The sequence below is a fragment of the Bos indicus genome, chromosome 4 (assembly GCF_029378745.1).
Source record: "Bos indicus isolate NIAB-ARS_2022 breed Sahiwal x Tharparkar chromosome 4, NIAB-ARS_B.indTharparkar_mat_pri_1.0, whole genome shotgun sequence".
Lineage (NCBI taxonomy): Eukaryota > Metazoa > Chordata > Mammalia > Artiodactyla > Bovidae > Bos > Bos indicus.
This window is the reverse complement of record NC_091763.1, coordinates 113,964,538-113,986,570: the sequence shown is the minus strand read 5'-3', so window position 1 is coordinate 113,986,570 and position 22,033 is coordinate 113,964,538. Positions and strand designations below refer to the sequence as shown.

Below are 22,033 nucleotides of genomic sequence, written 5' to 3'. Positions count from 1 at the left end.
TGACTCTGCTGTGCCGTGCTTAGTTGCTCAGTGGTGTCAGACTGGGATCCCGTGAACTGTAGGCCTGGACCCCCAACCCCTTCCCCACCCCTGAAACCCCTTCCCACGGGCACCTCTGCCCATGGGATTCTCCAGGCAAGAACACTGGAGTGGGTTGCCATTTCCTTCTCCAGGGGATCTTCCCATCCCAGGGACTGAACTCACATCTCTCGTGTCTCCTGCATTGGCAGATGGATTCTTTACCACCGAGCCATGTGGGAAACCCCCAAAAGGGAAATCAACACCTGGATAAAAAATGTGACTATGCTAATGGGTTAACATCATACCAACATGCAAAGCATACAGACGTCACTTTAAAAAACAAAACAAAACATAAAATCTTAACAAAGTAAAGCAACTACAAATGGGTGATTTACATGGAAATTGCTCACTCTCACTTAGGACTTAAAGAAATAGAAATTAAAAATGAAGTTCCACTTCTCACCTACCAAACCCTTAACAGGCATGACTTTTGTGTCCGTGAGGCCCATGCTGGCAAGCATGTGAGCCCCCTTCCCCAGAAGCTCAGCCCTCTGCTCCTCACACTGAAAGCCACAGGGGCTCCAACAGAGACCCCCTGATGTGGACACAAAGATTGAGGCCCAAAGAAGTCCAGCACTTCTGAAACAGTGATATGAACCAGAGTGTCCACCAACATGGAAGTGAGGGCTTCAGCGACTGTGTCTGCAGACGGTGGGACATCACACAACCATTTAAAATAGCATCTGGGGACTTCCCTGGTGGTCCAGTGGTTTAGACTCAGTGCTTGGGGTTCGGGTTCGATCTCTAGTCAGCGAACTAATACCCCACGTGCCAGGTGGCACGGCCAGAAAATAAATAAATTAATAATTAAATAAAATGTCGGCAGAGACTTTTACTTAGCAAAGCAGCAACCCTTATGATCATTTTTTTTAAGTAAGATACAAAATTGTATGTAACACAGAAAGTGAAAAGAAAGTGAAAGTTGCTCAGTTGTATCCGACTCTTTGCAACCCCATGGAATTCTCCAGGCCAGAATACTGGAGTGGGTAGCCTTTCCCTTCTCCAGGGGATCACCCCAACCCAGGGATCAAACCCAGGTCTCCCGCATTGCAGGTGGATTCTTTACTAGCTGAGTCACCAGGGAACATGGACCTGTCTTAAAAAACAGAGGGAAAAATGAGCATGTTAAAATGATGACAGAGGCCAACTCTGGCAGTTAAGCCCTGCAGTGATTTTTTTTTTCTGTTTCTATTTGTCTGTGAAATGTGTGTTTCACCCTGTTTCCTAAAATGTCTGTAGAGAATACACTACTTTTGTACAAAGAAAATGAAACAGAGGAAACAGAAGACTGTTCCAGCTGGGGATAAGGGCGGGATGAGGGATGAGGGCTGGGTGAGGGATGAGGGCTGGGTGAAGGAAGAAATACCTGGTGAGTGAGAAAGACAAGGGGTGAGGGGGTTGTTGTTGTTGCACTCTCCTGGCTGAACCCTAGGCCCTGAAGGCCCCAAGTCCCCCATCTGCAGCTGCTCTGGGTCACTGCACAGCCTGAGCAGGGCTCCCAAGAGCTTTCCAACCCAGGTCTGTGGGACCTGAAAGAAGAAAGCGGGCTGGGGCTAGTCAAATAAATGTGCACTCTGCCAACCTTTTTAGAATTTTATCTGGGGGTATAAAAGCGCATTCCTGGGGCTTCCCTGGTGGTCCAGTGGTTGAGAATCCGCTTTCCAATGGAGGGGACACGGGTTCAATCCCTGGTCCGGGAAGATCCCACATGCTGCAGAGCAGTAAGCCACAACTACTGAGCTGGCGCTCTAGAGCCCGTGCTCTGCAACAAGAGAAGTCACGGCAACCTGGAGCCCACACACCACGAGAGAAAGCCCATGCAGCAGTGAAGACACCGTGCAAAGAAATAAAGGAAGAAAAAAATTGTGAATATCATCACTTTTAAAAAAGCACATTCACAACATGCTTAGAAAGCTGCCCTTGGTCCTTTGCCCTCTTCTCTTTCCTTCACGTGGAAGCTTCCAGAATGAGTGTCCCCTCTCCCTACCAGAGCCCCAAGGCTAGGACCTGGACTTAGCATTTCACCACAACGCCCAGCCTGGGCAGCTGGAGCAGCTGCTCATGGAATGGGCTGGCAACCATCCCCGGCCCATGGGCATGGGCCTCACTCACGCTTAAAGCATCACAATATTTCATGGTATGTATGTTCCATCTGTCATCCAGCCATTCCCCCTACTGAGGACCTTCAGGTTGCTTCCTTTTTTTTTCTTTTTTAATGTCTACAATCAAGGCTGTAACCAACACATGTAAAAGAATGACTATGTATGTTCTTTTCACAGGTTACATGCCCCAAAGTAGAAGAGTTGAGTTCAAAGAAAAATATGAATTTTTCATGTCCATGGATAATGCCTGATGACCCTTCCAAACAGGAGGCAGTAACCCCCACCCCACCCCGCCACCGACCAGTCCCCCACCAGCAACGCATGAGAACGCCCACTCTGCCACTCTCACCAGCATCAAAAGTCATCAGCTCAGTTTCCACTTCTAAAGGGGGAACTCAGTACCTTGCTCTTCAGATCTGCATTCCCCTGATTACTTTGAGGCTAAGCCTCTTTTTATGGTCATCAACAATTTGCATTTCCTCTTCTCTGAATTGTCCACCTGGTTCTATTCTTTGTCTAATTGTCTTTGGGGTTTTAAAAGTCTTTTCTTAACAATTTAGAGGAGGAAATTCCCTGGAGGTCCGGTGGTCGGGGCCCTGTCCTTTCACTGCCGAAGGCCCAGGTTCAATCCCTGGCTGGGGAACTAAGATCCCACCACCCACCAGTGCAACCAAAAAAAAAAAAAAAAAAAAATTAGAGGAATTCTTTGTGTAACAAGCATCTTAACCATTTATCTGGCATATGTTCATGGCAAGCGAATTCTCTTACTGTAGTCTACAAAAATGTAATTAAATCTGTTAATTTTGTAATTGATTATAACATCTGAATGACAACAAATATCCACAAGACAAGAGTGATACTAAAAACAGCCAAGGGCTATTACTGACAGAAGAATACCAGCTAAGACTTGCAGAAGGAAAGTCCAGATGAGAAAAACCACCACGTGGCAACCCCAACAGGACAGATTCAGGTCACCGATGCGCTGAAAACCACTGAGTGAGGGCCCAGGTGAGGAAGTCTCACGCCACAGACTGTGAATTACAAAGGAGGAGGCAAGGGGCCTTCAGGATGAGGAGGTCTGGTAATTTTCTCTTTAGCATCACCAAGAACAGAGCCTGACACACCACCACAGGAGGTATTCCTGTCAAAAGGGTTTAACCTAGATCTCACCAAAGCCCCCCGACCTCACTTCAGGTCATGGGCAGCAAGCAGGGATAAAAGAACAAGTTAAATAACACCAGCTGGCCCCAGCATTTGAATCCGAGCACGGCCTTCTATGAGAAACCTGCCCCAGACTCTTCAAGAGTCTGCATGATGGACAGGTAAGAATGGCCACCATTAAAATGTCTATAATAATAAAGGCTGGAGAGGGTGTGGAGAAAAGGACCCCCCCCCCCCAACCGTCGGCAACGGCTGGTGGGAATGCACACCGGTGCAGCTGCTATGGAAAACAGCATGAAGGTTCCTCAAAAAACCAAAAATAAGGGCTGCCACAAGGTCCAGCGATCCCACTCCTGGGAACCTGGGACAAAACTGATTCTAGCAGATGCCTGCACCCCTGTGCGCACAGCAGCACTGTCAACAACAGCCCAGTCAGTGCACATGCGGGGCGGGCTCCGGTGATGAACGGGGAGGCCTGGCGTGCTGCGGGCCACGGGGTCGCAAAGCGCAGGACACGACTGAGCGGCTGAACGGAACTGAGACATGGAAACAACCTGAATGCCCGCTGAAAGATGAACAGACAGAGATGCGGGGCTCATGATGGGACACTCGGCAGCCACAAAAAAGAACGCAGTGACCCCACGGGCAGCAACTTGGGTGGACCTGGAGACTGTGGTGCTAAAGCAAAGTCGAGTCAGACAGACAAGTGTCGTACGGTATCACGTGTACGTGGAGTCTCAGCTATGACACAAACAAAGATATCTGTGACACAGAAGCAGAACGGACTCAGGCCTGCCAAGGGGGTGGGGGCTGGGGAGGGAGGGCTGGGAATCTGGGGCTTGGTAAATTCAAACTAGTACGGAGGAAGTACAGTGTTCTGGCTTCCCTCGTGGCTCAGCTGGTAAAGAATCTGCCTGCAACGCGGGAGACCTGGGTTCAATCCCTGGGTTGGGAAGATCCCCTGGAGGAGGGAAGAGCAACCCACTCCAGTATCCTGGCCTGGAGAATTCCATGGACTGTATAGTCCATGGGGTCGCAAAGAGTCGGACACGACTGAGCGACTTTCACTAAACACTACATATATGTTTACTATATACATACGAACAAGTTCCGTTCCAAGAGCGCCTTCGTAAGTGCAACAAATCTAGCCTAGTGAGTGAGTCAAAGTCGCTCAGTCGTGTCTAACTCTTAGGCCAGAATACTGGAGTGGGTAGCCTTTCCCTTCTTCAGGGGATCTTCCCAATCCAGGGATCGAACCCAGGTCTCCTGCATTGCAGGTGGGTTCTTTACCAGCTGAGCCACCAGGGAAGCCCAAGAATACTGGAGTGGGTAGCCTATCCCTTCTCCAGCGGAGCTTCCCGATCCAGGGATCGAACTGGGGTCTCCTGCATTGCAGGCGGATTCTTTACCAACTGAGCTATCAGGGAAACCCACTGTATAGCACAGGGAACTATATTCAGTATTCTGTAATAAACGATAATGGAAAAAGAATGCGTCTAACTGAGTCATTTTGCTGTACAGTAGAAATTAACACAGCATTGTAAATCAACTATACTTCAGTAAACTTTTTAAAAAAGAGTCTGCGTGATAGGGAAAAGCATCACAATGGGGCCTGTGCCGTCCTGACATGGGAAAACAAAGAGGTTATATAAGGCGTTTGGGGGTTCCCTGAGGACATTGAGTTATGGATGAGCTATCCAGTGATGGTTGAAAGTCCTCGCTCATCTTCTTAGGTATGACCCTGGTGTGAAGTCATGTAGAAAGACTGTCTGTTCTTCTTAGGTATGACCCTGGTGTGAAGTCATGTAGAAAGACTGTCTGTTCATAGGAAATGCCCGCTAGAGTGCTTGGGGGAAAAGCTCCATTGTGTCCACAACTACTGACCATCACCTCCACCAAAAAAAAAATGTGTGAGAGAGACAGAGGGAAAGCAAACAGATAGATGTTAACCATGAATCACTCAAGGTAGCTTATTTTCCAAAGTAAAAGGCTCAGGGCGGGGAAAAAATCAGTCCGTCTTTCTCTCTATGAGTTCCGGGTTTCCTGTCTGGCTTAAGAGGATCCTCTCATCCCAAGATGAGACAATAGTCTTTTGATTTCCCCCTGTATTTTTCAGAGCTTTTATCTTTTCCACGGTGCAGCGGCGCGTGACGGCTCAGAGCCCGGCATGTGAGACCGGATGTCCTAGGTCCAGATCCTGCCTTTGTCACATCTGTGGGCCTTGGGTCCCTCATCTGCAAGGTGGGGGCGCCAACACCCCAAGGCAGTCTCAGGAATCACCAGCAGGCACGGAGGGGTACACGCAGCGGAAACAGATCCGATGCGCCACCCCTTACTCCAGAACCTGCCGCTCCCCGGCACCAGAGCAAAAGCTGTCATTCTTACGACGTCTGCCGCACAAACAAAGTGCTAGAGTGTGGGGTGGCACTTGTGAATAGTTTAAAAACACACGACGCCAGCGATTTTCCTAATACGATCACGACTCCGGTAAAACAGTGTCTCCCAGCGCCTCTCACGGCAGCCAGGCACACCGCGGGGCTCCCCCTCCCACCCGCCTCCCTGGCACGTGGTGCACTCTCTGAGAAATATGATTTATCTTTGGTACCTAACCGTTCCTGCTCAGAAGCAGAGGGACCCCCCCACACAGCCCACTCCTGGCTGAGCTGCTCTGGGACCTATAGCCCACTTGCTGCAGAAATCAACTGTACCCTTGATCAAGTTTAGGGGGCACCCTGGAAGGGCTCAGATCGTAAAGAATCTGCCTGCAATGCGGGAGACCTGGGTTTGATCCCTGGGTTGGGAAGATCCCCTGGAGAAGGCAAAGGCTATCCACTCCAGTATTCTGGCCTGGAGAATTCCATGGACTATAGGAGTCACAAAGAATCAGACACGACTGAGCGACTTTCACTCACTGGAAGGGCTTCCCCGACCCAGACAGTAAAGAATCTGCCAGCCATGCAGGAGATCTGGGTTGGATCCCTGGGTCGGGAAGACCCCCTGGAGAAGGGAATGGCAGCCCACTCCAGTCTTCTTGCCTGAGCAACTCACAACTTTCACTTTTTCACCAGAAGGAAAGGCAGTGACAGTGTCCAGGGCACCTGGTTCAGAATCCAGAAGGGCCTCCCCCTCCTGCCCCTCCCGTACCCCACCACTACACACACAGCTCCCAGACCTGGACGGCCCAGTCCCCTCATCCTCCAGAACGCATTTTCCCTTGCAGACAGAGGAAGGACTCTCTCCTGGGTCTCCCGGGCACGCTGCCCCCTCAGCGAGTCACTGTTAAGCTGTTTGGACCTGGGTCAGGGTCTCCGTATTGATGTCACCGGTGCCCTCGGCCTGGACTCAACCAGATTGCCCCTCCACCCACCCACACAGGGCCTGTCCGCCCCCCTGCACCCACCTGAGACCCAGATGCTGGCTGGTGTCCCTCCCTTGGTCTCAGGCCCGCTGGTGGCGGGTGAGGGTCACAAAGTGGGCTAGAATGTGACCACCTTCCTGTCCCCACCGCCCTCCAGGGCCAGGTGGAAGGACGGCCGCCCCCACACATCTGCGGGGTGTTTAAGGTCTGCGTTGGCCGACGTGCTGAAAAGCAAGACACCCAGCTCTCCACGACCTGGCAGCTCTGACCGAGCTCTGAGCCCTGGAGGAGGAAGGAGAGGACAGAGAACTCCACACGCCGCTGCCACCCTCCTCCAGGGGTCACCTGGGGGCCATGCTGGTGCAGGTCGGGCTGGAGCCGGGCGCAGAGCACACGGCCCAGACTCGGCCGCCGGGAGGACAGGCCTGGGAGAAAGAAGCTGGGCCCTGCTACAGACGGCCTCCTCCCAGCCCAGCTCCACCTCAGGCCCCTGACAACCCCTCTCCCCATCCTTGGCTGCTCCGGGCTGCTACAGGTGGTACCGGGCTCCCTGAGAGACCCCCAGGCCCCACAGGGCTCCTGGGCTCTGAACCGAGCAGGGAGGGCCCCGGTCACCAGTCTCTGCTGGGCTGGGGGCCCGAGGCCCGCCTGCCACCAGCTCAGCATCCAGAAGGGAGACAGCAAGTCGGGTGAATACCAGCTCGGGACCGGCAGGGGCGAGACACACACGGCTCCAGGCCCACAAGGGACCAGGTCAGGGGAGTCTTGGGGGATGGGGGGCGGAGGACAGACCAAGGCCTTGCACCAGAAAGGAGAGCGATGGAGCTGGAGATAGGCGGCTTTACAGCCCAGCTCTTCGCACCGGGAAAGGGCAGTAAGTGCCCCCGGAGCCCACAGAGCAGAGTGCAGCCCCAGGGCCCTAGCCAGCAGGTGACGGGGACCGGGGAGGGAGGTGAGGTGCCTGTAGGCACCAGCTCAGGATGGCATGTCCCCTCTGAATGACAGGCTGGGAGCAGAGAGCTCTGCAGGGTGACGACCTCTGTCTTCTCTAGGCTGGCTGGAGGGGGACTCAGGAAGGCTTACCCAAGGGCCTCCTGAAGGCAGAAGGCTGCCCAGCCCGGCCCATCGGCATGTTCCCTGCTGGCTCCCTGGACAAAGGTTAACAGGGAGCTGGTGCAAGGGAGGTGGTGTTTATTGCTGCAATACATCGGGATGCTCCTTCCTGGGTGGTTCCACTAGCATCTCATCTCTAAGCCGGAGGGGGAGGGGGAGGGGAGAGGGAGGAGAGGGGGAGGGGAGGGGAGGGGGTGGGCTCCCTAATCTCAGGGCCCGGAAGTGGCCTGAGGGATTCAACAACCAGGGCTTCGGGCTGAGAGGGGCCTGACTGCTCCACGTGTTTTTCTGAGCGTATGTGTCTGTTTACGAACTCTCCGCTGTTCTATATACATGTTACTCAGCACAAAGACAGAACACAGACCAAGAAGGAAAAAGAAGCCTTACAAAAACAGCTCCTGCCTGCGACGCCAGGATGGGGTGAGGGGTACACTGCAGCTTTGCTGGTGACTTGTCCCAGTACCACTACCGGGGGTCACGGCTGAGGGGGACGTGGCTGGCAGGATCACCCAGCCCGCTTTTGCTCTGTGAGCTGGAAGGAGGCCCCCACCACGACAAGAAAAGAGCTGGGGGCCTCATCCACCCAGCTGTTCCTCAGTGACCTTGAATCCCGCGTAGGTGGCTTCCACTGTCTCTGGCCTGCACCACTGGCTACACAATCAGCACCCTATCCCCTAAGCAGATTCCCTGGTGGCTCAGACGGTAAAGAGTCTGCCTGCAATTCAGGAGACCCGGGTTCGACTCTCGGGTCAAGAAGATCCCCTGGAGAAGGAAACAGCAACCCACTCCAGTATTCTTGCCTGGAAAATCCCAGGGATGGAGGAACCTGGCAGGCTATGGTCCATGAGGTCACAAGGAGTCGGACACGACTAAGCGACTTCACTCTCCCCTAAAAGCCTACACCTCCCAATCCAGCACTTTATTCCATCCAGCCCGAGGCGGATATGCAGAGGTCAGCCAGTCCCTGACTGTGCCATTCACCCGGTTCGCGGCTGGCACGTCCACTTCCGGTCGGGCCCACCATCGCTGCTGGCCCAGCGGCAGATGGGAGAGTCCCTTCCCGCCCCCTCTCTCCCCTCACTCAGGTCAGGATTGGGTTCAGGATTATCTGGCCGTGATGCAGAGGGGGCGGGCGGGGACATTAAGTAGGGCAGCGCAGCAGCCACGTGGGGCTAAACCACCAAACCCAAGTGACGTGAGCCATGCTGGAGCTCGTGGGCAGAGCCATCCGCAACCAAGACGCTGACTCAGAGGGGCCTGGACGTGCTCTCTCCCCAGACACCCACCCTCTCCTCCCGCATCTTGCCAAAGAGCGGGGCCTGGGCTCGTTCCCCACCTTCCACCTTAAGCAGAACTCTGTGAGTCTCGGTTCCGAAATCTGAGAATTCCCTCGATGGGAACACGTTTAGTGCCCCAGCCCCCGCAACGCTGGTTACACTTTCAGGTTTTAAGAAAATCTGCGCTAACAAAAAGCCACTGCGAGTTCAGTAACACTTCTAGATGGATTTGTATGCCCCCCATCACTGTGGCCTGAGCAGGTGCGTGGTGAAGGAGTGCTTGCTGACCGAATGAAAACAGCAGGACATACGTGAAGGTATGTCCTTTACTTTAAAAAAATTTTTCGAATGTAACACTTCAGGAAGATGAATCCAAAAGGATATACTTCTATATTCAATTTTTCCAACAAAGAGGTATTCTTTCGTTATCTGACAGGATAAAATTAGAGCCATTCTTCCAATACCAGAGCCACCGGCAGCTCCTGGGCATCTGAAATGTGGCCGGTCTAAATGGAGAGGCGCTGAGGGTGTAAAACAGGAGAGCTTGAAGACGTTGTTGAAAAAAGAATGTGAGATGGCTCATTAAATATTTTTATATTAATTGTACATTGAAATGATAATATTTCAGATACAATGGGTTAAATAAAACACAGCATTAAAGTTGATTTCCTTTTCCCTTTTGTTTTAAACTTTTTATTTTGTATCGGGGTGCAGCCGATGAACGATGCTCTGACAGTTTCAGGTGAGCAGTGAAGGGACCCAGTCGTACGTACACGTGTATCCATTCTTGCCCGTCTTTTTACTTTCTCATTATGGCTACCTGAAAATCTGAATTTACACGTGACTCGCATATGTAATTGGTGCTGAATTAGAGGAAACACACTAATCGACAGGCAAACAGTCAGAGGAAAGCAACGCTGGGTGCCTTGTGACCAGCTGTGGTCCAGCGTCTGCGTCTATCAGCTGGAACCTTAGACAAGATGGGACCAAGCACCCCTGCCCAGCGTCTGCCAAGCTGGACCAACCTACCCCCAACTCTGCTCCCCAGGTTTGCCCACTTGCCCACTTGGGTTCAGGGAGGGTGACTGCGGAGCCACAGTGGCAGGTGATGACCTCACCAAGTCATCGCCCCAGCCCTGCAGAGGCTGGAGCCGCTGTGAACACAGCCGGGGCTGGTCTAAAAACTTCGCACGTGTTAATACACTTCATCCTCACAGCAATGAGATGGGTGCTTGTTACCCTCATTTTAGCCACAAGGAAGCCAAGGCACAGAAAGGTTACGGAATTCACCCAAGATCACACAGCTACTAAGTGTTAGGAATCCAAATCCAGGCAGCAGGCTCCATTCTACCGCATCATCTGATGTAAAAAGGTCTAGAAGAGTCTGGAAACAATAACCAAGATAAGTGGGGGCTTCGGAGGGGACTGAAAGCCACCAAATCTTCAAAGCATTTCTCACCAAAGGGTCTTCGTTTAGGGCCTGTTTAACCAAAAGAGTCCAAGCGCGTCAACCCCTCCCTGGAAGAGACCACACGCAGAGGAAGGGCTGGGCCCTCCCACCAGGAGCAGAGCAGGACCCCCAGAGTTCCCAGGCTCCCACCCCGCCGCACACACAGACACAGACACAAACACACTCAGAGAGGCCATGCCTGGGCTCAAATCCCACTCTACCAGCTTGGGCTCCAGGTTCGCAAGCCATCAAAACATCAAATTAAAAGGCAAAAGAGAAATTGCTGTGGGCGGGCGCGCCAACAGTGGCAAGGAGGGGCACTGACAAACAAGAAAGAGAAAGAAAATACACACTATAAACAGGCACGAAAACAGCAAAGGCACGTCCCTCTGGGACCACGTGGTGTGGGCTCACTCATCTTGGTGCCCAGGGCCCCAGGAGTGTCAGAGGGCCGCCAGAGAGACCCAGACCGCAGCTCACCTCCAGCAATCAGCAATGTACGCCTGCTCTGAATTCAGAGATTAAAACTGTCCCACACGTATTAAAAGCAGAGACATCATTTTGCCAACAAAGGTCCGTCTAGTCAAAGCTCTGGTTTTTCCAGTAGTCACGTATGGATGTGAGAGTTGAACCATAAAGAAGGTTAAGCACCAAGAATTGATGCTTTTGAACTGTGGTGCTGGAGAAGACTCTTGAGAGTCCCTTGGACTGCAAGATCAAACCAGCCAATCCTAAAGGAGATCAACCCTGACTATTCATTGGAAGGACTGATGCTGAAGCTCCAATACTTTGGCCACCTGACGCAAAGAGCTGACTCACTGGAAAAGACCCTGATGCTGGGAGAGATTGAGGACACAGAGGGGGCAACAGAGGATGAGATGGCTTGATGGCATCACCGATTCAAAGGACATGAGTTTGAGCAAGCTCTGGAAGATAGTGAAGGACAGGGAAACCTGCCATGCTGCAGTCCACGGATTTGCAAAGAGTCAAACACGACTGAGCGACTAAACGACAACACGTGTTAAGCAAGAGAGTAACAAACCATGGGGAAGACGAATAAAGGATGTGAACGAAATTCAACAAAATACAGTGATCAAAAAACCACTGCTGAATCTTAACTCTCACTAGTAATCAAATACACACAGAACCCTTTCATCCTTTCTCTTCCCTTTTCAGGTGGAGGGGGTAGGGGCAGGGAACAGGCAGTCTCTGCCCCAGAAAACAGGAAGGGTTTGCCTACGGGGTACTGTGGCACGTGTGGCCAAAGTCCCCAAAAGGTCGTGTGAGCCCAACGGCCCTACCGTTTTCTTCTTTCTGGGAATCTGTCCAAAGGGAATAAACAGATCCAGGCGTGTAAAGATCTCAGTGTGCAAAGATCTAGGCGCCAGCAGACTTGGCTTGATTGCACAGCCCTGCCCTGGGCACCACGCAGCCTCTCAGATCACCACGAGCCCGTACCGGGCACTCACTCTGTGCCAGGCAGCGTGCATCATACGTGGCGCACAGGTAGGCAAGCTCGGAACCTCACACTGAATGGAATCTGTCCTCCATGGAGCAGGAATCCAAGACTGAGATGGCCCACAGGCTAGGACCAGGATCAGGAGGACAGGCCAGGGTGGGGAGGGAGGTTTGGGGGCCTGAGTTCTCGCAGCTAGTCGGCTGCAGAACAGGAAGGAGACCCCCCGTCTCCGGATTCCCCGACGGGGAGCTGCCAGACAGGTGCTTGAACACAGAGGCCTTTCATGAATCTGCGGCTCTGGTTTCCTTTCTTCCCAGTGGAGTATTTTCCAGAGTCCCACTTCTGCTATGAAATGGCAATAATATCATTGATCGTGGAGTAATTAGATATAGTAGATAGATACGGGAGAGGAGGCAGATCGGAGATACCCATCAGACAGACAGCAGGTGCCCCGGGGAGGGGTAGGGTGTTTCTACTTCCTTTCACACTGGAATGTGTTCTAACAAGCAGGCGTTATTTTCCCTGTTTAAACATATATTTACATTTTTTAGATGTTCAAATATTTTGGAGTGTTTCCTGACTGAGCATCTTTTCTACCACGCGCAGTATCCATGCTGCTCCCAGAAGGGAGAGCCCCTCTCCAAAAGGCATCATTCAGCTGGGCATACAAGACATCCAGAAGAAAACTACGGCAGGAGAGAAGAGCTCTGAATCGCCCTTAAGTTGTACTTTAAAAGCTTCCAAAGGTGAAACTCCAGGTCAAAAGCTTGCCTGAGAAGCACCCAGCACAGCTGACTGCATATCAGCCTGGCCCAGCAGAGCTCAATCAGTCCATCCATGTGAGGGGAAGAGCCCCAGGCCTGGAACTGGAAAACCAGGCAGAGTCCCTGGGCAGTCTTGGGGATGTGACTTGGACTGTAGGCTACCAGGCTCCTCCATCCATGGGATTCATCAGGCAAGAATACTGGAGTGGGTTGCCATTTCCTTCTCCAGGGGATCTTCCGGACCCAGGGATCGAACCCGGGGTCTCCCGCATTGCGGGCAGACACTTTACCCTCTGAGCCATCAGGGACGCTCTTCTAAGTCCTAGGCAATCCCATTGTAAAATGGGGATGATATATGCATACCCGAGAAGACTGCAAGGGACGGCAGAGGCCTCATGACAATCTCCAGCAGGCAGGCGAGGAATGTTCACTGGTGGGACACCGCATAGCCCAAGGTCCACATCCTCAAAGCAGGTGATTCAGGTCACCTCTCCTTCCTGCTTCCATAATCCCAGAGCTTAGCTCCCTGAGCCAAACTAGCTGCCCTTGGCCTGCGTGGTAGAAGCCGGCCAGATGTCAGGAAGAATGCAATTGGTTCAAGAAAACCTCTGTTCTCTGTTTAATCGCGTTACCTGCAGAGAATAGGGGCAAGCCAAAGGGTCCTGGGTAGGTGTTCAGGCCATGCTGAACAGGCCCCTCAGTTCACAGGGCCCTGGGTTGGCCCCCCTCAGCCTCAGCTCCCCCAGGCTAGGGTCTCCTTCTTCCCTCCATTCCTGAGGTTCTGAGATCAGAGGCCCGCTGACAGCAGCTGGGAAGGGCTCACGGCCAAATGCATGGCATGGACACTAAGAGCTCCTTCATCCACTTCTCCCGCCTGGTTTCCCTGTGGCCCTGTGCCCTCTGGTCCAGCCGGCACCAAATGGAGAGTTCATTCTCAAATGTGAGTGAGAAGGGAAAGAGTTAATCGCTCAGTTGTGCTTGACTCTTTTTGCGGCCCCCTGGTCTGTAGCCCACCAGGCTCCTCTGTCCATAGGGCTTCTCCAGGCAAGAATACTGGAGTGGGTGGCCATTTCCCTCTCCAAGGCATCTTCCCCACCCAGGGATCAAACCCAGGTCTCCAGTATTGCAGGCAGATTCTTTACCATCGGAGGCACCAGGGAAGCCCCAACCTGCTTTCAGATCACACCTGCCAGACAGCTTCTGCTTCAACCCTCCAGTGACTGCCTATCTCCTGCAGGCTTAAGTGCCACCTTGAGTGGTCTCCTGGAACAAGGTGAGCTGTAAATGAATTCATAAGAGGATTAAACGTTCAAAACTCCTACACCAGGGTCCTCCCCCTGTAGACTCAGTGCTCAGGCACACAGACCAGCCTGTGGCTCCTTGAGCCCCATCCCTTGCTGCCTTTGCACACCTGCTCCCTCTGCACAGAGCATCTACCAGACCCCGTGCCCGGCACACACATTGAATTAAAGAAGTAAATGGTAAGGACTTCCCTGGCAGTCTAGTGGTTAAGACTCCAGCTTCCACTGCAGATCCCTGGTGAAGGAACCAAGGTCTCACATGTTACTCAGTGCAGCCAAAAACAAATAAATGCATGAATAAATGGTAGAAGAAAGCTATGGTACATGCCAGCCATAGGCGTGTTTAGGAACATGGACTGTGTTCCAAATCTGGCAGAGAGCTGGAAAGCAGTGAAGAAGGACTAAATGGTTGGAAGTGAGGGGTGGGGGGGCATCTCCAGGCTCCCCCCACCGAGTTCCTGCAGGCTTGGGGGCTTGACAAGCCTTTCCCAGCCTCTCATCTTCGCCCTGCTTTTCTTAAAACTTGGGCTTTACTCTTGCCACTCCCAGTCCCCGCTCTGGGATCTGCTAAGGGCTGATCCATTCACCTTCAGTGTCCAGAGTGCTGGCTCAGCCCCCGCCCTCCCCTCCTGCTCTCCGCAGTGCTAGATGCAACTGGGCCACATCGCAGGAGCTAATACACGTATCTGGAACAAATGCAGCTTTCCCTGGCCCCTGGCACCCACACCAATATCCTCTTTTTGAGAATTCCTAGAGCTCTTTTGTGCAAAGTCCTCAATAACCGCATTCCCCAAAGCAGCTAATTACCACAATGGCCCAGGGGACGTTACACACCCTGGGCCCCCATCCCAAACCCACCAAGTGAGATCTCTTGGAGGCAGCAAGCCCTGCAGGCACGTATTATCAGCAGGTTGGGGAATGCCTATCCCCAGGAGCAGGAGAAGGGAATCAGCTCAGGACAGAGCTTTTCTGTCTCCAGAATGGACCCAGTGCTTCTCTCCACATCACAGGGCTGTTGCTGGGATCTGGTCACAGGACAGGAAACAACAAGGGACAAAATCGACAGCTCTGAGGAGACCTGCAGCTGCAGAGGCTCTGACCACCCTGCCCACAGTTCCGGGCCACCTTCTCCCCTTGGCCTGGATTTGAACTAGGAACACCCAAACCTCTTTTTATCTGAGTCCCTTTAGAATGTTACCAAGCCCGGAGCCCATGGAGGTAAGGCAGACAATGCCTCAGTGAGTGAGGGGTAACAGGACAGCCATGTGTCACCCCGACCAAGGAATTTCACTGCTTAAAAGCCCCTGGAGGAAGGCAGGCCTGGACCCAGCAGAGGCCAGGCTCCTCACTCCCTCCCTCTTCATGGTGGCCTCGCAGCTTGAGGACTGGGGCAATCCTGGGGGCCACTCCCCAAGCCAGGTCTCCAGCAGGACCACACTCCTGGGCGCCGGCTCAGCAGTTGGAGGCTTCACTGTCCTGAAGTTTTATTTTATAATAGGGGTTTCCCTAGGTGGCTCAGATGGTAAAGAATCTGCCTCCAAGGCAGGAGACCCAGGCTCCATCCCTGGGCTGGGAAGATCCTCTGGAGAAGGGAATGGCCACCCACTCCAGTATTCTGGCCTGGAGAATCCCATGGGCAGAGGAGCCTGGCGGGCAACAGTCCATGGGGTCGCCAAGAGTCAGACATGACTGTGCGACGAACCCTTTTTTTCACACTGTAGACAAATTACATTGATAAAACATGCTTTTAAACTAAAATAAGTTAAAACATCTCAAAAAAAAGCCCCCAAAGCTTGCAGGAACACCAAGAGCCATAGGAACAAGTTACCCAGTTGACGAATAGCTGCCCAGGACCACAGTCTGATTCCTGGCCGGGTGTCACACGGGCAGACCTCCCTGAGCTCAGGGCTACTCAGGGACAAGCCTGCCTTTCCAGGCCACCCGCGGGAACCCCAGGGCAGCCTTTCCCAACAGCTCATCCCAGCTCCCGGCTCACGTGGCCCAGCACGCCTGGGTCCCGTGCGCCTAGGCTGTCCCCATCTGGACCCAGATCCTCTGTGGCCCTCTTTCTAGGACACAGGGCACACCATCAGGTCCCCAACTCCTCCGAGCCTCGGTGCCCCCACCAGGGTGGCGAGGGTGGCCCAGAGGCTCCGCAGGTGGTGAGCCATCTCCCCATCCATCCTGGCTCTTGATGATACCCTCATACATTCCGTAAGGCCTAACAGCGGACAGGTTCTCTCTTTCCTTGCCTTTGGAGGGAAAAGGAACTCCCTCCCTCCAGATCCTGTCCTGAAACACAGGAAAGCTCAGAGTTCCTCTGCTTCTTCCTGCCCTGGCCACAGGGTTCAGAGGGGCTGAGAGAGGGCAGGAAGACAGGGTGCCACAGAGCCTTCTCAGTCCCAAAGGGACCCCTGACCACACCTCCCCGGTCACCTCCAGGGTTGGGATGAACACCCTTCACCAAAGCACCACCGAGTGAGGCTTACTCCACACGAGGGAAATGTCATCCCTTGCCACTACGAGGCCCATGTCTAGTAAACATAGGGTCAGCCTCCCGGGTGATGGATGTGTTTATGTAACAGCCTCTCGACCCAGGTCTGCGGGGGCTCTGGTAGGGGGTTGGCAGGGTCTCGGGTCAGGCTCCCTGGGTGAGCAGGGAAACGCCCCGCCTGTGAAGCTGCCCCCACCCCGCCCTCCGCTGGGGAGGCGGGGATGCTGTTTGCAGGACAGCAGCAATATGGTTTGGCAGATGGTGAAAGGAAGGATATAGGGCAGAAATCGAAGAAGGAGTTTTCTGGGCTTTTTTTTCTTCTTTTTGATGCCTGCCTACAGTGGAAAAGCTAGGGCGACATAAGTGGGAAAGCAGGGGTGAGGTGGAGAATCAAGATGGGTTCCAGGAGGAAGGTTGGCCAAAAAAAGGGGGGGGGGCTATGGGGGGGGGGACGGAGGAAAGAGGGAGGCGGCCTCGCCAAGAAAGAGCAGGGAAGTAGAGACCAGGAGAGCTGGGAACGGATGTGTGAGGAGCAGCTGGGCCTGGTGACAATGAGACACCAGGTCCCAGAATCCGAGATGGTGACACGGAGCTTCCAGGCGTGGCAGACGGAAAGCAGGGTACTTCCAAACCGCAGTGGGGAAGTTGGTCACGGGGGTGGGCTCTAAAGGGGGAAATTCTGCCTGTCGTGTTGGATTCAGGACGGAGGTGAATACCCAAGCGTGGCCCAGGAACACTGGCTTGCACATCATAGAAGATGCTTGGCCAGAGACCTCCTGAGCTGGGGAGCAGGGGTGGGCGATCGCTGTTAAGGAATCGGAAGTTAGAGGCGGCGTCCAGCTGAGACTCCTGCCTCTCCCTGCTTGGCCTGCCTTCCTCCGCACCTCCCACCCCATGGCTGTCCCACCAAGCCTCTTCCCCCTCCAAAAGGGCCTGTGGGGTCGGGGGGAGGGTGAGGGAGGCATCTGGGCACTGATGGAACTTACTTCCTCGAGGGGAAAGAGGGAAGCCACAGGGAATGGCGGCTCTCCCCGCCCCACCTCTTCAGACCGAAGAGGAAAAATTGGTCATCTCCTCTCTTTTGGGGGCCCCTGGCTTACACAGATGCCACCTCCTGGTCCCCAGCCACACCGATGATTCAGGCCATTTACTCAGATCCAAGCTAATGAGTTTTTTTTTTTTTTCTTCTGTCACCTAATTAGTTCACAGTGAACTCAGCCTGGAGAGGGATGAGCAAGGGCTGGGCAAGGGACAGGAAGAAGTCAGAAGGGACCATGTCAAGAACAGAGCGGGACTCTGGCTCTAAATGAGGTCCCCTACCCCCGCCAAAAGCCCAACGACTCCTTCCTCAGCCGTGGGGACCCCTAAAAGCAGACAGGGGTTGTTCAGGGGAAGGACACCCCATCCCCAGAGCCTCACACAAAGAAAGATGCCAGTGGGGCCCTCCTGTGAGGCCCCAGTAGTGGACAGGCCCCTTCCCATCAACTCCAGGTCCTCAGCAAAAGGCCCTGCCTTTTCCTGGCATTTCTGAACCCACCACCTGCTGGGGGGTGACAGCCTTCAAAGGGAAAGGAGAGGGAGGAGGAAGCAGATGGCCCAGGCCCAGGTCCATCTGCCCCACCGGCGCTCAAAGGTCACCATGCCGCCTAAGAGGTGGGGGCCTGCTGATGCTGCCTGTCCCCACCACACCAGGGGTCCTGGCACATCTGCCAGCAGTGTGCCCCAACTTCCTCTGCCCCTCGGCTGCCAAGTCCAGGCCTGAGAGCCTAGAGAAAGGAGCGCTGGGTAACTAAGTGGCCCACGGTTCCAGTTTCCGACACCTGGCACCGGAGTCCCTGGAGGTCGGTCAGCGCCCAGGAGCCCCCAGTTCGCCTCTGGAGCCTCTCCCTGGAGAGCAGCGGCGAGTGTCCGGCGCGCTTTGGACCCAGCGAAGGCGACACTGGCCCGGCCGAGGCCTCTCACGCGGCCCCCGGTGCCCCAGCCCCGCGCCAGGCCTGCCCCGCTCCCAGCCGCCGCGGCGTGCGGGGTGTGCGTCGGCAGAGAGGGCCTCGGGGAGCGCCACCCTCCGGGGCCCGCGGGCGCCGGGCCCGGGAACGCTGCCATCCACTAACGGTAGGCTCCGATTCACCGCTGCGAGGCGGGCAGGGCTGGGGCGGCAGCTGAGACGCCTCTCCGGCAGCGGCCCCACCTCCTGGCCCGCCGAGGCCCTCCGCCGCGCCCACCCTCCTGGGCCATGCCCGACCAGACCGGGCCCCAGGGCCCCGGAACCTCCGCGGCTCCAAGCACACCCGTTCCCGCAGCGACGCCACCCTCACAGCCTGGAGCACGCAAATCAGAAAACGTGTCCCCCGGCCCGGGACCTGCCCCCCAGCCCCAAAGTGTCGCCAGCCGAGAAATGGCGAAGCCTGGCCGCCGGATCTGTAGCGCCAGCGATCGACAAACCGCGTGACCCGACCTCAGGCGCGCGAGGACCCCCAGACCGGGAAAGCGTGGCCGGAACGGGCCCGCGCGGCCGGAGAGGCCACCGCGCCCCGGCTCCCGCAGCCCCCGGCTCCGCTCACCCTCGATGGAGATGACGTGCTCCCGGATCTGATTCTGCAGCGCCAGGTCCTCGATGCGCTCGATCAGGTCGTAGATGGCGTAGATATTGGGATGCACTGACTCGAAGCGCTGGATCTCGGCCCGGATGGCCGCTGAGTTGGAGAGTGCGAACTGCTGGGGGGGCCCGCCGGCCAGCTGCTGCGAGGGGCCGCCGCCGCCCCCGGCCCCCGGCCCTGCGCCGCCGAACTGCCCGCCGCCCCCCGCGCCGCCGCCGCCGCTGCCTCCCGGCGCCGCCAGGCTCGGCTGCTGCTGCGGGCTCTGTCCCCCGCCCGCCTGGAAGTTCATGGCTCCGGAGCCGCGGGGCCCGAGGCGGGCCCGGCCAGGGCCGGGGCGGCGCTGCGGCGGCGGCGGCGGCGGCGGGCGGGCGCGCGGGGCTGGCGGGGCCGGGACTACGGAGCGGGCGGCGCGGGGCTAGTGCATGGGGCCGAGGGCTGGGGGCAGAGGCCAGGAGGCGCCGCCGCGCACGCTGGGGCCGCTGCTGCCGGGCGCTCCCCGGCGCCGCGATCCCGCTGCCTGGAAGCCGCCTCCAGCGGCAACAACAACGGGACCGGGAGCGCGCGGCCCGGGCCCTCCCCCCCGCGTCATGCGCACGCACCACCGCCCCCGCCGGCTCCGGCACACGCAGCCCGAGCCCCCCTCCCCGCCGCCCCCGCCCCTCCAGCGCGCGGGCCCCAACGCCCCCGCCCCTCGCTAGCTGGCTGGCGAAGCAGCCTCCACCCCCGAGTCGCGCGCTCGGCCCCGGCGGCCGGCCCCTCCCACCCAGCCTGGGCCCTTCCGCCTCCTTTCCAACCCCCACCACACCCGCTGCGAGGGCCACTCGCTTGGAGGGGACAGCTGCCCTGCCCGCCCAGCTGTCGCTTTCGCCCCCCTGCGCTGGTCTGGGTGGAGTGTCTGTTCTCCGGGCAGTGCCGGGATGCTGATGAACTCGGCTGGTGGGCCGAGGAGGGTCGCCGCCCCGGACCCAACTGCGCCTCGCCTACACTGTCCTGCCATCCGTGCGGCACAGGCTCCCCTGTCCCTGGGCCCCGAGGTCACCGCTAGAGACCACGCCAACTCAGGGTTCTTTCTCAGGCCCTCCCTGGACTTTCCATTGCCGGCTGCGGACACCGAGGCTGGGAATCTGGGTCCCTGGTTTCTATTTCCAGTTCTTCCTGAGACCTTCATCTGCGGGGCCCTTGAAAATGACACTTGAAACAACAATGTCCTCTCTCTTATCTTCCAGCCTCTCCTAAAAGATCCCCACTGCCGAACTGGTGGAGGATTCAGTGAACGCTGTTGGATCTCCTTGGAAAGGGGAAGGAAGAAAAGAATCAAATATTATGCCTTCTTCCCCCACTCACCCCATTTAAGACACTCACCAGGGTCCACATGGTGGCCTCAGTTTTCCTTGTTTTCTCTCCTTTGTCCATCCTGTGTTCCTGTCCACTCCTGGGGCCGGGAAGTCCCCTTCAATGTCCTAGTTCTTCCGCATCCTCATTGCTAAAGCTGAATGCAGATTCACTAGCCACCCCCTTCCCCCCAACTTTTCCTAAACCCCATAAGAGGTGGCTTGTGCAGAACCCAGGTCCCAGCCAATTAGCCTGCCAGGACTCTACCCCAATGTCCTCTGGCGCAGTTGACAGATACCATTCCTTTTTACATACACTTCCACTTCCAAAATACCCAAGCTGGGTATTTTCCCAGCATAAAGTTGCCCACCATTTAAGCTACCCACACCACTCGACCCTAGTACCAACCTAATCACCTTTCTAAGTATCTTGAACCTTCCAAAGAACCTGGTGCAAGCTAATCAACACCTTGGGGCCTCCCAAGCTCCAGAGAGGTGTGAGTCCTACCTACCTGCTTGTTCTGAAGAATGTCTTTCACCCTCTTTGGGTTTCATCTGAAAAAATATAGTGGTTGGACAGATCACCTAGCCTGATGTTCTGTAAGTCTAAAAGCAGTACCCAACATATATTTTAGATGCTTAATTAAAATTGAAAGCAAGAGGTTGCAGTAGGTACTTCCCAGGAGAGATGCTGAAGGTAAAGAGCCCTTCAAAAGTGTTGCCCCAGCAGTTGGCACACACCTGTTTTAGCACTAGTGGGCTAATTGTGTCCTGTATTAGTACATTAGCTACATGAGAGCAGGAGTACAGTCTGATTCGCCATTGTATTCCCAGAGTCTGACCCAGTGCCCAGCACATGGTATACATTTAATAAATACTTCTACAATAAATGGATAAATGGGAAGGAACTAGAGATAAGTTATTAATAGTTCTGTATGTTGTAAGTCTAAACTGACAGTCCCAAGGCAACATTTGGAGTGTTTGCTCCTATAAGTAGGTATAGGCTATGAGGGCACCAGGGTACATTACTTTTAATCAAGACTGACCTATAAAGTTTGTGGCTATAGGAGCCCAAAGGAAGGAGGGAAAACCCATAAAAATTAACTTGGTTCAGGCCACACGAGGCTCAATGTCGCCTGTACAGCAATACTCTAAGGATCCAATTTCTGAGCCCAAATTTTAGGGGAGGAAGCATTCTAAGTGAATAAATATCTACTGTGTGACAGATCCCCTATACAGTTTTCACACTTCTTTAATAAAACACCAAATTTCCCCCATTACAATTGTCTTCCGAGGTAAGTTTTAAGAATGAAGAAATTTAGGTTCATATAGATTCAATAACACCCTCAAGGTCATATAGTTGATAAGCACAGGATAAGGGGTCAGAATTTTTTGCCATGTTCCGAAGTCCATGCTCCTCACACAGTCTTACAGGAGCCCAGTGGAGGAGGAGCCAGGTAAATAAGGCAGCCCCAAGCCCCCCAGAGGATGAGACGGCTGGATGGCATCACCGACTCAATGGACATGAGTTTGGGTAAACTCCGG

At 54.9% G+C, this 22,033-nt stretch overlaps 1 protein-coding gene across 6 annotated transcripts in view; it reads right to left on the bottom strand.

Annotated features, from left to right (window-relative positions):
• The window catches only part of AGAP3 (ArfGAP with GTPase domain, ankyrin repeat and PH domain 3), a 56,585-nt gene extending 36,854 nt beyond the window's left edge, over nucleotides 1-19,731 (bottom strand). For 2 of the 6 annotated variants that reach the window (XM_070788422.1, XM_070788426.1), the window contains exon 1: nucleotides 19,122-19,729. In XM_070788422.1, the coding sequence (XP_070644523.1) occupies nucleotides 19,122-19,446 (325 nt within the window). In that variant the 5' untranslated portion in view covers nucleotides 19,447-19,729. Of the gene's footprint in view, nucleotides 1-19,121 lie in introns of all 6 variants that reach the window. The other 4 variants (XM_070788423.1, XM_070788421.1, XM_070788424.1 and 1 more) reach the window with 4 other exon arrangements.
• Between the last annotated feature and the right edge of the window lie 2,302 nt (nucleotides 19,732-22,033).